General features: G+C 43.3%; 1 protein-coding gene across 1 annotated transcript in view; it reads left to right on the forward strand.

The window, feature by feature from the left end:
- The window catches only part of ZBTB45 (zinc finger and BTB domain containing 45), a 25773-nt gene extending 7867 nt beyond the window's left edge, over positions 1 to 17906 (forward strand). Inside the window, exons 2-3 of the mRNA XM_040326448.1 lie at positions 3665 to 5275; positions 15910 to 17906. Of these exons, the coding sequence (XP_040182382.1) occupies positions 3665 to 5275; positions 15910 to 16163 (1865 nt within the window). The 3' untranslated portion in view covers positions 16164 to 17906. The remainder of the gene's footprint in view (positions 1 to 3664; positions 5276 to 15909) is intronic.
- Positions 17907 to 18174: the final 268 nt, after the last annotated feature.

The following is an 18174-nucleotide window of genomic DNA, read 5'->3' on the forward strand; positions in this document are numbered from 1 at the left end:
ATGGCTTTCTTTTGGTGGTATTTGATCACCTCCTGATTTAACTTTTTTTGCGCTATAAACCTAAAACAATTTGAAAAAAACACAATATTTAATACTTTTTGCTATAATGAATATCCCCAATTGTTTTTCAGAAACGTCCCCCCCCTCAGTTTAGGACAATACGTATTCTTCTACATATTTTGGTGGTAAAAATCGCAATAAGCGTTTATTGATCGGTTTGCGCAAAAGGGATAGCGTCTACAAAATGGGGGATAGATTGATAGCATTTTAAATTTTTTGGGGACTGGGACATTATGGAGGACACATCGGACACAGAGAGCAATACAAATTTGGTAGGGGTTCCAATCCCTCTCCAGTCTGTCCACAACTAAAAAAAAGACATTTTGACACTCGCTCCTTCGCTCCTATGTGTGTGTGTGTGTTGTGTGTGTGTGTGTGTGTGTATGTATGTGTATATATATATATATATATATATAATATAATTTTTTTTTTAAAAAATTCTGGACAATTACTAAGATCCCCCAAGCCTTATATATATTTTTAGCAGAGGCCCTATAGCCGTGATGGTGAACCTTGGCACCCCAGATGTTTTGGAACTACATTTCCCGTGATGCTCAACAACACCGCTGAGTGCAATCATGGGAAATGTAGTTCCAAAACATCTGGGGTGCCAAGGTTCGCTATCACTGCCCTATAGAATAAAATGGTGGGTATTGCAATATTTTTTATGTCGCAAGGTGTTTTTCAAATGCATTTTTTTGGGGGGGGGGGGGGGAACGACACTTTCATTAACCGACCGCCCGCGCGCCCAAGGAATATGTTGGTATTTTGAAGAGGAATACCGTTGTTATGGTAGCAGATAGCTACCATAACCACGGTATCCTCTTCTTTAGCGGGCGGTCCGCTTTTGAGATAAGTGGTCTCTGCGGCAGATATCCTGCTAGATCGCAGATCGGCGGCGGGAGAGGGGGCCGTGCCCTCCGCCGCTTACCGGAGTCGTTGGCAGCGGCAGCGGTGGAGGCGATCGGGTCTGCTACCTTGCTTTCTATTAAAATGAGTAAGGGGAAGATGGCCCCCCCCCACCCGTCTCCATATCATTGCAGGGTCTTTTTGACCCCAGATCTCATATTTAAAAGGACCTTAAAAAAAAATCGCAGATTGCCGCCATTACTAGTAGAAAAAAAATGCCATAAATCTATCCCTCTCAGTAAAGAGGACCTGTCACTGCCCAGGCTATCACAAGTGATGTTGTTCTTCCCTTGTGATGACTATAAAAGTGATATATATATATATATATATATATATATATATATATATATATATATATATATATATATATATTTTACAGTCTTTTAAAAAAAAAAATATATATATATATATATATGTATGTGTGTATATATATATATATATATATATGTGTGTGTGTGTGTGTGTGTGTGTGTGTGTGTGTGTGTGTGTATATATGTATATATATATATATATATATATATATATATATATATATATATATATATATATGTCAAGCGATTAAAATTTCTAATCGCGATTAATCGCATTAATGTCATAGTTAACTCACGATTAATCACAATTATTTTTTATTTTTTTTTGTCAGCACGTACCTCTTAATCCCGATTTTCACCTGACGGCGATCCCGCGGGAGTGGGCGTTCCCAAGCACTGCCTGTGATTGACAGGCTTCCGAACGGCGCATACTGCGCGTCACAGGTTGCCAACAGAACCCGAACGTCGGTGCGCATGCGCCGTATAGAGCCGCACCGACGTTCGGGTTTTTCCGGCAACCTGTGACGCGCAGTATGGAAGCCTGTCAATCACAGGCAGTGCTTGGGAACGCCCTCTCCCGCGGGATCGCCGTCAGGTGAAAATCGGGATTAAGAGGTACGTGCTGACAAAAAAAAAAATGTTTTTAAAGGGTGAACCTCCTTAATCGCGCGATAAAAAAATTGACGGCGTTAAAATGGGTTTGTGTTAACGCCGTTAATAACGCGTTTTACTGACAGCACACATATATATATATATATATATATATATATATATATATATATATATATATATATATATATATATATATATATATATATATATATATATATATATATATATATATTTTTTTGTAAATCGCCCCGGTGCTCATGCGCAAAGGTGAACGCATACGCAAGTCACACACACATGTAAGTTGTGATCGCACCAAACATGAGGTATCCTAGAGAATAATTTGGAGAAGCCGCGCTAATAAAGTTCAATTTATTGCAAATTAATTGATTGTAGAAATAATCGCATTCCTAATGACTGAAATTATAAATCGGGCTCTTCTAAATGGCACATATTGCTGAATGACTTCACTGTGGTGTCTACCACCTTTTAGAAAAATTGCTTACCAGATGGCAAGTAAAACCAGGCATGTGGCTATAGCCCAGGCCTTTGCTTGTGCAGAAGATCGTAGGGATAAACTCCGGATGGATGGCTGTGTATTTATATGTCCAAACACCGATATCACTGTCATCAGGACCATTCGTTCAGCAATAGCTCAGCAGTAAACCCAGGGACAGAAAATGAACTATATTATCAGTGTTTTTTTTATTTATTATTATTATTTACATTTTATTTTTTTAATTATTTATTACAATTTTTAACAGCCCTGTTGGGGGGCTTTGGTGAGATTTCAGGGGTCTTAACAGACCTCTGACATCTCCCCTCTCAGACAGGGAAAGGGACTAGGGACACATGTTCCCCAGTCCCTTTCTCAGCAGCCTCAGCTGCACTGAAAATGAATGGAGAGAAAACAGCCGCTTCTCTTCATTCATAAACAAACATTGTAATCACAGCTTACGATGTTTCAGTTATGTGAATGGACAGAGTCAGTGATCACCAACTCTGTCCATTCGGAACAGTAAGGAGACAGATTTACCGGCTCCTACCTCCGCTCTCCATCCTGACAGTTCCAGGGGGTGGAGGAGGAGTACGGAGGCGGAGAGAAACACCGTGTGGGACAAGTACTCGGGAAAATGCTTGGTATCGGTACCGATACTAGTATCGGTATCGGGACAACCCTAATTGTAATATTGCCTCACTTGGTATTTATATATATAAAAAAAAAAAAAACAGTATTGCACTTGCATTTAGACAGTTTAAAATTTGCGCATTAAAACAGTAGAGCCGGCCGGCTACAAACTCCTGTCGTCCTAACGAGACAGAGTGGTGACATCAGCACGTATCTTCCTCCAGACGCGTTTCGTCATATGTGACGTTGTCCCTTTTATATCCTAGAGAATGTCAGCAATAATTCTAGCACCAGACCCGCCTGTGTAACGCTAAACTGGTAACCTGTAATAGCTTTTAAAGCGTTGCCTATGGAGATTTTTAGGTACTGCAGTTTGGCGCTGTTCCGCAGGCATATGCAATTTTAAAGTGTGACCTGTTGGGTATCCATTTACTCAGCGTAACATCATCTTTTATATTTTACCCCCAAAAAATTGATATTATATTGTCTTTGCATTAAACTTCACTAAAGTGCATTTAAAAAAAAAAACACTGTGCAAATACCGTGTGACATAATTTCAAATTTATATATACATTACATTTAAATTTTTTTTTTAGATTTTTACGCTTTACTAACTTGATAATTATTCACTTGTATCTCTCTGCAGCGAACTACTTCTCCTCAAGGATGGCGGACGCGGTCCATTACATCCACCTGCAGAACTTTAGTAAGAGTCTCCTGGAAACCCTGAATGCCCAGCGTCTGGGTGGACACTTCTGTGACGTCACCGTGCATATCCATGACGCGACTCTACGAGCCCACCGCTGTGTGTTGGCGGCAGGCAGCCCCTTCTTCCACGACAAGCTTCTCCTGGGTTACTCTGAGATCGAGGTCCCACCAGTGGTCCCAACGCAGGTGGTGCAGCAGTTGGTAGAGTTCATGTACAGCGGGTCGCTGGTTGTGGCCCAGTCCGAGGCTCTGCAGATCTTGACGGCAGCCAGTATCCTTCAGATTAAAACCGTCATTGACGAATGCACGCAGATCATATCGCAGAGCAGGGCGAACAAGCCCGTGACCATCGCTGCGGCAATGGCTCCTTGCGGACCTCAGAGTCGCTCGTCCATGAACAAAATCCAAGAGCAGCCCACCAAGGATGCGGACTGCTCGGCGACTTTGGCGATAAGAGACTCGAGTTGCTCCTTGCCGTCTTCTTTACGATCCAACGACATGGAGATCATGTCTCAGATGGGGACAGTTAGCGAAGCGCCAAAGTTGCTCTGCGCCTCGGAAGTGCGCTACAAGTTGAGGGACATGCTGTCGTCGCAGCAGCGGCAGATTCCAGAAGTCCGGGAGATCGCCGCGTCGGAGGTCGAGCACGTCCCAGACAGCGACGGAATGACGACGGCTTACCTGACGCAAGCGGAGGCTCCTCAGAGCTGCCACAGCCGGAAACAACGCCAGCCGGTGCGTCTTCAGATCTCCGACTCAGTCCCTGTGATCATTAAGGATGAAGAGGAGGAGGAAGAAGAGGAGGATGATGGGAACGGCAAAGAGGATATGGAGGAGGAGAAGGTGACCCCGGTGTTCACGGAGTGCAGCGGAGGGTTTACCAGCTGCGGCGAAACCGAGAAAGTCAGAAGTCCGGACGATAAAGTCCGTAACGCCGGCAACGGGCGGAAAGACTCAACGACCGGCCAGATGGAATTTCCTACCGAGGGGCAGGACTTCTTTTCCAACCAGGATGTCTTTTCAGAAACCTTTATTCCTCCTTGGCAAAACGAAGAGAACCTGTCAGAGGGCAACAGGGAGACTTCGATGGACACTGCAGACAAATTCAGGTCTGACTGTAGTTTAGAGGGCTCGAGCCTTAGGAACCTGGCTGTAGTGGCTAGCTCTGACTTCAAGTCCAGCCCCCCCTTTAATGCCCGAGTCGGGGAGTCCAGGGGGCTCCCGTTTGTGGCGTCTGTCCTTAACCGAGACCTGAAGAACACCGTCTCGGCCGCTGTGGCCACGAGTTCTTCCAGCATCTTCCAGTTCCACCTGACGCACCCCAACCAAAATCAGCCCGGGGTCACGCAGGGTTTTTTCAGCGTGCAGCAAGAAGGCGCCGGAAACGTCGTCCAAATGAATTCTAATCTAGTCCCTGGAAACCTGCAGAACGACCAGACCCAGCGCCCGGGACCCTCCCGAAACCCCGAACCGTCCTACGTCTGCAGTCACTGTCAGAAGACCTTCAGTTCTCGGAAGAACTACACCAAACACATGTTCATCCATTCTGGTAAGTGCTCTGCGTTTTGTCTTATAGCTGGTAATTAAAACCGTATTAACCACTTGCTTACTGGGCACATAAACCCCCTTCGTTCCCAGGCGAAAAAATTTCAGCTTCCGGCACTGCGTCGCTTTAACTGACATTTGCGCGGTCGTGCGACGTGGCTCCTAAACAAAATTGACGTCCTTTTTTCCCCCACAAATAGAGCTTTCTTTTGGTGGTATTTGATCACCTCTGCGGTTTTTATCTTTTGCGCTATAAACAAAAAAAGAGCGACCATTTAAAAAAAATATATATATTTTTTACTTGTTGCTATAATAAATATCCCAATTTTTTTTTTAAAAAAAATATTTTTTTTCTCAGTTAAAGCGGGGGTTCACCCTATATAAAAAAAAACAATTTTTTTTTTTCCTCTAGCATTAAATTCGGCATAGTAGCGCGAGCTACAGTATGCCTATCTGTATTTTTTTTATCCCCGTACTCACTGCGCTATTCTACATTGAAGATTCCGGGGAATGGGCGTTCCTATGGTGAGAGAAGGTGATTGACGGCCGGCCCTGGCACGTCACGCTTCTCCGGAAATAGCCGAAATAGGCTTGGCTCTTCACGGCGCCTGCGCATAGCCTGTGCGCAGGCGCCGTGAAGAGCCGAGACCTACTCCGGCTGTCTTCGGGGAGCGTGACGTGCCAGAGCCGGCCGTCAATCATCCTCCCTCTCCATAGGCACGCCCATTCCCCGCGGGAGTCGGAATCTTCAATGTGCAATAGCGCAGTGAGTACGGGGATAAAAAAATGTAAGACCGGCATACTGTAGCTCGCGCTACTATGCCGAATGTAATGCTAGACTGATGTTAAGGAGGGTGAACCACCGCTTTAAGGCCGATACGTATTTTTCGACGTAGTATTTTTGTAAAAAAAAAAATCGCAATAAGCGACTGGTTTGCGCAAAAGTTATAGCGCCTACAAAATGGGGAACAGAATTATGATTTATTTTTAATTTTTTTACTAGTAATGGCGGCGATCTGCGATTTTTATTGGGACTGCGGTATTGCGGCGGACATATCGGACACTTTTGACACAAATTTGGGACCATTCACATTTATACAGCGATCATTGCTATAAAAATGCACTAATTACTGTATAAAGGTGACTGGCATTGAAGGGGTTAACACTAGGGGGTGAGGAAGGGGTTAAATGTGTATCCTGGGTGTGTTCTAACTGTGTGGGGGGAGGGTGGTGACCGGGGGAGGTGACCGATGCTGTGTCCCTATGTACAAGGGACACAGATCGGTCTCCTCTCTCCCTGACAGCACGTGGAGCTCTGGGTTTACACACAGAGCTTCACGTCCCTGCTGTGTTGCCGCCGATCGCGTGTACCCGGCGGACATCGCGGCCGCCAGGTACACGCATCAGCTTCCCAGCGATGCGCCGGGATAGTGTTTACCCGCTGCGCGCCCCCCAGAGGCGTGCGCGGGTAATGCACTTTAAAAGACGTCCACTTGGCACCTGAGAGCCGCGCTGTTGACGTCTTTTGTCAATAGCGCGGGTCTCAAGTGGTTAAATCCCCAAAACAAAAATGTAGAGATCGGGAATTTGGTCCCCAACCAAAATGCCCAGAGAACTGGAGCAATTGGACTATTGTGATACAAGTTTAAAGGGGCTGTAAAGGTAAAACAAAATCCTAAATAGCTTCCTTTACCTTGGTGCAGTCCTCCTTCACTTACCTCATCCTTCCATTTTGCTTTTAAATGTCCTTATTTCTTCTGAGAAATCCTCACTTCCTGTTCTTCTGTCTGTAACTCCACACAGTAATGCGAGGCTTTCTCCCTGGTGTGGAGTGTCGTGCTCGCCCTCTCCCTTGGGCTACGGGAGAGTCAGGACGCCCACTAACACACAGCTTCTTTCTCTATCTGCAACGTAGAGTGTCCTGACTCTCCTGTAGTCCAAGGGAGGGGGCGGGCATGACACTCCACACCAGGGAGAAAGCCTTGCATTACTGTGTGGAGTTACAGACAGAAAAACAGGAAGTGAGGATTTCTCAGAAGAAATAAGGACATTTAAAAGCAAAATGGAAGGATGAGGTAAGTGAAGGAGGACTGCACTAAGGGAAAGGAAGATATTTAGGGGAAAAAAAAAATTGTACCTTTACAACCCCTTTAAGTTAAAGTAAACTGAAGTGTAGAAACACAGAATATGGAAAAATATACTAAAGATTTTTTATTAACCATCTCGGCCTCGGAGGATTTGGCTGCCAAATGACCGGGCTGTTTTGTTTGCAATTCGGGACTGCGTCACTTTAACTGACAATTGCGTGGTAATTCGGCGTTGCACCCAAACCAAATTGACTTTTTTTCCACAAATAGATTTATTTTGGTGGTATTTAATCACCTCTGTGGGTTTTTTTTTTTTTGTGCTATAAACTAAAAATAGAATAACCATTTTGAAAAATAATTCAATATTTTTTTACTTTTTGCTATAATAAATATCCCCAAAAATATATATATAAAAAAAAAATGTTTTCCTCGGTTTCTTCTACATATTTTTGGTAAAATAAATCGCGATAAGGCCCCTTTTCACACTGGGGCGGAAGGTGCGTCGGCGGTTAAGCGCTGCTTTTTTTTTTTGCGGCGCTTTAACAGCAATTTTTGCTGCGCTAATCGCCCGCTGGCGCGGGGGTTTTACTCCCCGCTAGTTTTCGAGAAAGGGTTAAAAACCGGTCGGATTTTCCGCCAACAGCCTGTCATCACACAATCCCCGTCGGAAAATCCGATCGTGTGTACGGGCCTTTACTCTAAACGAATAAACTGTAAAGGCATTTAAAGTGTCGCTTATGGAGATTTTTAAGTGCCGTAATTTGTCGCCTCTACACAAGCGTGTGCAATTTTAAAGCGCGACATGTCGGCTATCTGTTTACTTGGCGCAACCTCATCTTTCACATTGTCCAAAAATATTGTAGTAATTATTAGTTTTTTTTTTTTTCTTCTTTTTGTTTAATTCATTTTTGTGTTTTCTCTTCAAACAAATCGCTGCGTAAATACCGTCTGACCTAAAAAAAAAATTGCAGTGATCACCATTTTGTTCCTTAGGGTCTCTGTTAACAAAAAGTATGTTTGGGGGTTATATATCATTTTCTAGCAAAAATTACTGATTTAAACATAAAGTGTCAAAAACCCCCGGCCGGCAAGTGGTTAAAAACCGTCCGGTTTTTGGTTTTGACAACAATTTTCATTTTGTTTCACTATTAAAAATCAGGTGAGCAAAACTATTATTTTTACTATATTTAGTAAAAACAATTTTTTATTATAATTTTATTATTATTTAAAGTAAACGATTAATTTAACTATATTCTTTTTAAAAAGGGGTTTTGACCCAGGAATAGATTCCTCTATACTCAGAAGAGTTACAAAATTGAACAGAAGAATTTATTTTTAGGCAGTGAAATTCCAGCCCTGACTGTGTTGGGTATTTCTGTCCGAGTTGCCTTTTTTTTTTACTGTTTTTAGATCTGGTTTAGGAGATGATTTACATTCCAGTTTGAAGCCTAAATAGAAGAAGAGCACATTGGCCGCCTATAGCATGACCGTGAGAGGTATTATTATTACTGGGCTTAAATTGGCCCCTGAGCTTTTCTCCGGGGGGGGAGCCCTCCCTGTTCTGGTGTCAGGCAACGATTTATATCATCCTATATACAGAGGTTGTGTATAGGAGGGTCACTGTTCTAAATATATATACTGTGGGGCAGATCCACAGAGATCTGCACCCGCGCAGCGTATCTGATATACGCTACGCCGCCGTACCTTACCTGGCTTTAGTGCGAATCCTGGAAGAATTTGCGCCGTACGGCGGCGCAGTCTATCTCCGGCGGCGTAATTCAAATCGGCGATTAGGGGGCGTGTTTCATTTAAATGAAGCGCGTCCCCGCGCCAAATGAACTGCGCATGCGCCATCCCTAAATTTCCCGCCGTGCATTGCACTAAATGACGTCTCAAGGACGTCATTTTTTTTAACATAGACGTGAATTACATCCATCCCGATTCACGGACGACTTACGCAAAAGAAAAAAAAATCAAATTTTAACGCGGGAACGACGACCATACTTAACATGGCAAGTCTAACTATACGCCGCAAAACAGCAGCTTTAACTATACGCCGGAAAAAGCCGACGTAAGAGAATGCGACGGCCGCGCGTACGATTGTGGATTGTCGGAAATAGCTAATTTGTATACTCGACGCGGAAAACGACGAACGCCACCCAGCGGACGCCGAAGAATTTCATCTAAGATCCGAAGGTGTGCCAAGTCGTACGCCTGTCGGATCTAACCCAGATGCCGTTGTATCTTGGTTTGAGGATTCAAACTAAAGATACGACGCGGGAAATTTTAAAGTACGCCGGCGTATCAGTAGATATGCCAGCGTACTCTCTTTGTGGATCTGCCCCTGTGTGTGTTTTATTTATATATATATATATTTATATATATATATGTGTGTGTGTGTGTGTGTGTGTGTGTGTGTGTGTGTGTGTGTGTGTGTGTGTGTGTGTGTGTGTGTGTGTGTGTGTATATATATATATATATATATATGTGTGTGTGTGTATATATATATATATATATATATATATATATATATATATAGTGTATTTATCGCGTTATAACGCGCTCCCGCGTATACCGCGCACCCCTAAAGTTGCCCCCGAAATTCCTTAAAAGCCTTCATTTTATCAGTTTAGAGTAAACAAACGTAAAGCGGACTTCCACCCGTTTTTTTATTTTTTGGTTTTTTTTGTTAATTTATTAAAAGTCAGCAGGTACAAAAAACATGGCTGCTGACTTTTTTTTTAACCACTTGAGGACCGCCTAACGCCGATATAAGTCGGCAGAATGGCACGGCTGGGCACAATCGCGTAGAAGTACGTTGCCCCTGAAATGCCCAGCCGTGGGTCGCGCACGCCGGCGGCTCCGTGGCAGGACTCGATCGCCGGCGGTGTCCCACGATCGGGTCACAGGAGCTGAAGAACAGGGAGAGGTGAGTGTAAACAAACCTTCCCCGTTCTTCTCTGTGGCTTGTCGCCGATCGTCTGTTCCCTGTCATAGGGAACGACGATCAGTGACGTCACACGTCCAGCCACGCCCCCCTACAGTAAGAAACACTCAATAGGACACACTTAACCCCTTTAGCGCCCCCTAGTGGTTAACCCCTTCACTGCCAGTGTAATTTTTACAGTAATCGGTGCATTTTTATAGCACTTTTCGCTGTGAAAATGACAATGGTCCCAAAAATGTGTCAAAAGTGTCCGATGTGTCCGCCATAATGTCGCAGTCATGAAAAAAATCGCAGATCGCCACCATTACTAGTGGGAAAAAAAATGAATAAAAATGCCATAAAACTCTCCCCTATTTTGTAGACGCTTTAACTTTTGCACAAACCAATCAATAAACGCTTATTTTTTTATTTATTTTTATCAAAAATACGTAGAAATATACGTATCGGCCTAAACTAAGGGGGGAGGGGGTTAATATTTTTTAGATATTTTTTTCAGGATATTTATTACAGTAAAAAATGTTGATTTTTTTTTTCAAAATTGTCGCTCTATTTTTGTTTATAGCGCAAAAAATAAAAACCCGCAAAGGTGATCAAATACCACCAAAAGAAAGGTCTGTTTGTGGGAAAAAAGGGACGCCAATTTTGTTTGGGAGCCACGTCGCACGACCGCGCAATTGTCAGTTAAAACGTCGCAGTGCCGAATCGCAAAAAATAACCATCTGGTCTGTTTTGCTGAACAGAAAATTCCTTATTTTGGAGTCGGCTGCTGAGTAAAATAATTGTAGTGAATTCTTTCCATTGCGCCTTAAATCAGCGTGACGTGTTTAGATTCTTACAGAGGATAAATATTTCCCTGCGGTCCTGAATGCTCTACAACTGGCTGCCCTACCCCTGTAGTAATACAGATAAAGAAAGTGCAAAATATTTATCCCACTCTATAAAATGTTACATTTTCTAAATTCCTTTTTTTTTTTGCGATTGGGACGTTTAGTCAAACAGATTGTTCATAATCTGCAGAAGGCACAACTGAATTCTCAATATTTTTTTTTTTTTATGCAAACAACATTAAAAACAATACAAACAGACTGTACAAACAAGATCACATTAACCGCTTCCCGACCGCCGCATGTAGATATACGTCGGCAGAATGGCACGTACAGGCACGTTGGCGTACCTGTACGTCCCTGCCTTTCCGCGGGTCGGGGGTCCGATCGGGACCCCCCCCCCCGCTACATGCGGCGGTCGGATTCCCTCGGGGAGCGATCCGGGACGAGGGCGCGGCTATTCGTTTCTAGCCGCTCCGTCGCGATCGCTCCCCGGAGCTGAAGAACGGGGAGAGCTGTATGTAAACATTACTTCCCCGTGCTTCACTGTGGCGGCTGCATCGATCGAGTGATCCCTTTTATTAGGGAGACTCGATCGATGATGTCAGACCTACAGCCACACCCCCCTACAGTTGTAAACACACACTAGGTGAACCCTAACGCCTACAGCGCCCCTTGTGGTTAACTCCCAAACTGCAACTGTCATTTTCACAATAAACAGTGCAATTTAAATGCATTTTTTGCTGTGAAAATTACAATGGTCCCAAAAATGTGTCAAAATTGTCCCATGTGTCCGCCATAATGTCGCAGTCACGAAAAAAATCGCTGATCGCCGCCATTAGTAGTAAAAAAATAAAAAAAAAATAATAAAAATGCAATACAAATATTCCCTATTTTGTAAACGCTATAAATTTTGCACAAACCAATCGATAAACGCTTATTTTATTAACCAAAAATAGGTAGAAGAATACGTATCGGCCTAAACTAAGGGGGAAAAAAAGCTTTTTTATATATTTTTGAGGGATATTTTTTATAGCAAAAAGTAAAAAATATTGCATTTTTTTCAAAATTGTCACTCTATTTTTGTTTATAGAGCAAAAAATAAAAACCGCAGAGGTGATCAAATACCACCAAAAGAAAGCTCTATTTGTGGGGAAAAAAGGACGCCAATTTTGTCTGGGAGCCACGCCGCACGACCGCGCAATTGTCTGTTAAAGCGACGCAGTGCCGATTCGCAAAACCTGGCTTGGGCATTAAGCTGCCTAAAGGTCCAGGGCTTAACCGGTTAAACCAGACACAACCCCCCCAAAAAAAATTATCTTCAATATGTAGATAGAGTGAAGACAATAATTTAGAAGGGATGGGATCAAAAACGATGACCACTTAAGCCCCCGGACCATTTCGCTGGTCAAAGACCAGGTCGCTTTTTGCGATTCGGCACTGCGTCGCTTTAACTGACAATTGCGCGGTCGTGCAACGTGGCTCCCAAACAAAATTGGCGTCCTTTTTTTCCCACAAATAGAGCTTTCTTTTGGAGGTATTTGATCACCTCCTGCGGTTTTTATTTTTTGCGCTAAAAACAAAAATGGAGCAACAATTTTTGAAAAAAAAAGCAATATTTTTAGCTATAATAAATATCCCCAAAAAACATATAAAAAAAAACTTTTTTTTTTCCCCCTTCGGTTAGTCCGACAGGGACTCTTTCCATGCTGCCCCCCTGCAAAGTGCTGCCCTAGGCCTATTTCCCTAAATAGCTTCCTTTACCTTAGTACCGTCCTCCTTCACTTACCTCATCCTTCCATTTTGCTTTTAAATGTCCTTATTTCTTCTGAGAAATCCTCACTTCCTGTTCTTCTGTCTGTAACTCCACACAGTAATGCGGGGCTTTCTCCCTGGTGTGGAGTGTCGTGCTCGCCCCCTCCCTTGGACTACGGGAGAGTCAGGACGCTCTCTACGTTGCAGATGGTGAAAGGAGCTGTGTGTTAGTGGGCGTCCTGACTCTCCTGTAGAGGACCCGGTACTGGCCGGCTATAGGTCTACACATGTAGCCCCAGTTCTCCTCTATGTGTGCAAAGTTTTTTGTCCAGGGGACCTACGGCCGGGGAGCACAGATTTTTCAAAGCCGGGCACCCCTTCCATAGACTCCCATGTTAAATGTAAGTCTGGGCATGGGCACAGTGAGGCATGCACATGGACAAAGTGAGGCATGCAGATGGACACCCTAGGCTTATACTAGAGTCAATACATTTTTCCATTTTTTTTTTGTGGTAAAATGAGGTGCCTCGGCTTATTTTCGGGTCGGCTTATACTTGAGTATATACGGTGTATATATATATTTTTACAATTCTTTCTTTCTTTCTTTCTTTCTTTTTTTCTTCTTTCTTTTCTTTCTTTTCTTTCTTTTCTTTCTTTCTTTCCTCTTTTTCTTTCTTTCTTTCCTCCTTTCTTTCTTTCTTTCTTTCTTTCTTTCCTCTTTTTTCTTTCTTTTTTTCTTTCTTTCCTCTTTTTTCTTTCTTTTTCTTTCTTTCCTCTTTTTTCTTTCTTTCTTTCTTTCTTTCTTTCTTTCTTTCTTTCTTTCTTTCTTTCTTTCTTTCTTTCTTTCCTCTTTTTTCTTTCTTTTTTTCTTTCTTTCCTCTTTTTTCTTTCTTTTTTTCTTTCTTTCCTCTTTTTTCTTTCTTTTTTTCTTTCTTTCCTCTTTTTTCTTTCTTTTTTTCTTTCTTTCCTCTTTTTTTTCTTTCTTTCCTCTTTTTTTTCTTTCTTTCCTCTTTTTTTTCTTTCTTTCCTCTTTTTTTTCTTTCTTTCCTCTTTTTTTTCTTTCTTTCCTCTTTTTTTTCTTTCTTTCCTCTTTTTTTTCTTTCTTTCCTCTTTTTTTTCTTTCTTTCCTCTTTTTTTTCTTTCTTTCCTCTTTTTTTTCTTTCTTTCCTCTTTTTTTTCTTTCTTTCCTCTTTTTTTTCTTTCTTTCCTCTTTTTTTTCTTTCTTTCCTCTTTTTTTTCTTTCTTTCCTCTTCTTCTTTTTTCTTTCTTTTCTTTCTTTTTTCTTTCTTTTCTTTCTTTTTTCTTTCTTTTCTTTCTTTTTTCTTTCTTTTCTTTCTTTCTTTCCTCTTTTTTTTCTTTCTTTCCTCTTTTTTTTCTTTCTTTCCTCTTTTTTTTCTTTCTTTCCTCTTTTTTTTCTTTCTTTCCTCTTTTTTTTCTTTCTTTCCTCCTTTTTTTTCTTTCTTTCCTCTTTTTTTTCTTTCTTTCCTCTTTTTTTTCTTTCTTTCCTCTTTTTTTTCTTTCTTTCCTCTTTTTTTTCTTTCTTTCCTCTTTTTTTTCTTTCTTTCCTCTTCTTCTTTTTTCTTTCTTTTCTTTCTTTTTTCTTTCTTTTCTTTCTTTTTTCTTTCTTTCCTCTTTTTTTTCTTTCTTTCTTTCTTTCTTTCTTTCTTTCTTTCTTTCTAGAAAGGGACTGAGGACACAAATTTCCCAGTTCCTTTCTCTGCAGCTTCAGCTACACTGAAAATGAATGAACAGGAGACAGTGGCTCCTCTCCATTAGGGATGAGCTTCGAGTTGAACTCATGTTCGACGAACAATTAGGGGTGTTCGTGGCAAATTCGAAAAGCCGCGGAACACCCTGTAAATGTCTATGGGTAAAAAATCTAAAGTGCTAATTTTAAAGGCTAATATGCGAGTTATTGTCATAAAAAGTGTTTGGGGACCCGGGTCCTACCCCAGGGGACAGGTATCAATGCAAAAAAAGTTTTTAAAACAGCAGTTTTTTTTCGGAAGCAGTGAATTTAATAAAACTTAAAGTGAAATATTCTAGAAAATTCGAAAACGTTTGAGTCCCATAGACTTTAATGGGGTTCTAAAGTTCACACACATTTTTGGTCTGTTCGCAGGTTCTGGTGCGAACCGAACGGGGAGGTGTTCGGCTCATCCCTACTCTCCATTCATAAACTGAAGCATCGTAAACGCAGGTTACGATGTTTCAGTTATGAAGAATGGACATGGGCAGTGATCATGACCGATTTACTGGCTCCTACCTTCCGCTCTCCATCCTGAAAGATCCAGAGGAGGAGCCAGGAAGGCAACGGGGGGGGGGGGGGGGTTGGACCGGCAGAGGAGTTGGGAAGGGCACGGGGGGGGGGGGGGGGGGAACAAAAGAGGAGTCGGGAAGGGCAGAGAAGGACAAGGGGGGGGGCCAGAGGAGGAGCCTGTTAGGGCGCAGGCTGACCCGGAGGAGGACAAGGGGGGGACCAGAAGAGGAGCCGGGAAGGGCGAAGGGGGACCAGGAGTAGGATGGGGGACCGGCAGAGAAGTTGGGAAGGGCACAGGTGGGGGGGGTCCGGAAGAGGAGTCGGGAAGGAGGAGGGGGGACCAGAGGAGGAGCCTGTTAGGGCACAGGGTGACCCGGAGGACGACAAGGAGGGGACCAGAAGAGGAGCCGGGAAGGGCGCAGGGGGACCAGGAGTAGGACGGGGGGGCAGGGGGACCCGGAGGATAAAACAAAACGAGACCCCGAGGAGGAAACTGAGAGCCAGGGAGGACACACGGGGAGCACAGAAGGGGGCAGCTGGTGGTGATCGGTGGGGGGCAGTTAAAAGTATCGATCTCCTTGGCAGCCGCGGAAGGGAGAGGAGGAGAAGCGGTTGTCAGAAAAGCTATACAGGGAGATCGGTATCGGTGCAACCTTAGTCAGAAGACGTAAAATTGCCTAATTTGTAAATATAAAATGTATGCATCTTTCTATAAATTCGCCATCACTGGCCTAACAAACTTTTTTTGTTGTCTCCCTCCTCCAGGAGAGAAGCCCCACCAATGCAGCATCTGCTGGCGCTCCTTCTCCTTAAGGGATTATCTTCTCAAACACATGGTGACCCACACCGGCGTCCGGGCTTTCCAGTGCTCCATCTGTTGCAAACGCTTCACCCAGAAGAGCTCGCTCAACGTCCACATGCGCACCCATCGCCCCGAGCGTTTCCAGTGCTGCTTCTGCAATAAGTACTTTTCTCACCGCACCCTCCTGGAGAGACACATCGCCACACACACCGCCTGATCGGTACAACCTTCTCGACAAACGGAAGCTTTGCCACGTCATGCCAGCCGCTGCCCGGCCCGGCTTCTAAGGAGAGGGATGGGACTTGGCACCATCTGCCTCGTCCTTGTGAGCTATATCTCCCCCCCCAAAGACTTACTATTGATGTTTATCAATATATTTGTTACATAATGCAGCACTTATCATATGGTATCCAAAGGTGGATTCATCATGGAAGGAAGGGAATGAAAAGAACGTTATGGCTTCATTCCCTCCGCCTTTTTTTTCGAGGATTTTCTACACTAAAACGGCATGCAAGCACTTTTAATATGCATGCGCCGGGACTGTCCAGGGGGGGTTCCAGTATTGGATCCCTAGAGAGGACCATCGTCCAGAGCGGAGATTATGTTCCCTGGTGGAACACCATTTTATTTTTTTTTCCATATCAGTAGGGACCCAGCAGTATTGTGATCCATCATCTGCTTTTATGGATGAGTAGGTTGGTTGGGATGCAATAGGGTGAGGTAAGGGATGGGGGAGGGGGGGGTCCTGCCGTAATTAATACGGCAGTGGAGACTCTTCACTCTTTCAACGCTTTCTCCATGAGAAAAAGTCATGTCCGCGCATGCCTATAAGAAATTGGGTGCGAAGGTTGGAGGACAATGACGCCATAGTGTAGGACCTGAGACCAGCAGAACAATGGCAAAGGTGCTTGCGTAGCAAACTTATGAAGGAAAAAAAAAAACTGCGTTGCTCATTGCGACAGATCATTCTTTTTCATTCTGCATCTGTTTTGGTTGGACAACGCAAACCGCTTCTCCTTTTTTTTTTTTCTTTTTATATTATGTCTTCTGTAGTAGAAACCTCTTTCATTTTGTACTTTTTACAAATCATTATTTTCAGTAACCTAGCTTGGCGTTTTTTTTGCGAATAAATCCAAAGTGTAAGTTGACCTACTTATAATAACTATTCTGATCTATGATGCATATCCATTTAAGGTCGGCTTTGTCGTGGCCAGAGACGTAGAATCCACCCGCTCAGCACTGCCCTGGACCAGGTTTGGTTCCTGCTTAGGTGGTGGCATTGGCTCTGCGTTGGCTCCGCAGTATACTGAAGCTGTCCAAGGTTTAGCTCTTTTTTTTTTTTTTCCCCATAGTGCCTCACTGAGAACATCAAATCTTTTCTCGCAATTCTTCCCTTCCTGACAAAATAATTTTGTGGCTGCAGTCGCACAACTGCACACTAAAGCTACTTTTTAGGCAAGGGTTGGGGGGGAACCTTTTGCAAGGATTTGACGAATATGGAGAAAAACCCCCTTAAAGATTCCACGGTGGGCATTACTTTTGAAACCACCATTCTTCATAGTGTTTGTGATAAATCGCTGTGTTGACCACATTGTTGCACGTTCTTTATAGTTTTTCTTGATGATGTAAGCTGACATGTGCGGTGGGTTTACTGGTCGCTCACAGAACGCAAACCAAGGCATTTATGTGGAGGGCCCTAAGGGGGGAACCAAGGGAAGTTAAAGGTGAACTCCAGGCAAACGGATACTTTTGCCAACCATGCTGCAGATTCCACTACATCTAAGCAATGCAGATTGATCCTGGATCCAACCCCAGCAAAGAAACTGCAGCACATTCATAAAGTCTTCTTTTTTATCTGTACGTCCTCATAGGGCAAAGCTCTGATTGCCGCTACGGTCTGGTTCACACCTATGCATTTATTTTTTATTTTTTTTGTGCGTTTTCAGTTTTGCAGAAGCTCACTACAGTCCATTTATCATGGGTTTCCTATGGATGTAGTTCACATATGTGCATTTTATGGAAAGGGCCAGGTACTTTTTTTTTTCTGGTTTTTGGTTCCATAGACTTCAATGGATCAAAAGCAAAATGCACCTGCATAGGTATGAATCAGACCTTGAGCTCCGTTCACATATGCCGCAGCCGCGTTTCCAGCCTGGAGTCCAATGCGTTCCTGTTAACCGATTCAAGGGTGAATCCGTTCTGAATTTTTGCCTGAATTCACACCTGAA

Source organism: Rana temporaria, chromosome 10 (assembly GCF_905171775.1).
Source record: "Rana temporaria chromosome 10, aRanTem1.1, whole genome shotgun sequence".
In the NCBI taxonomy this organism is placed as follows: domain Eukaryota; kingdom Metazoa; phylum Chordata; class Amphibia; order Anura; family Ranidae; genus Rana; species Rana temporaria.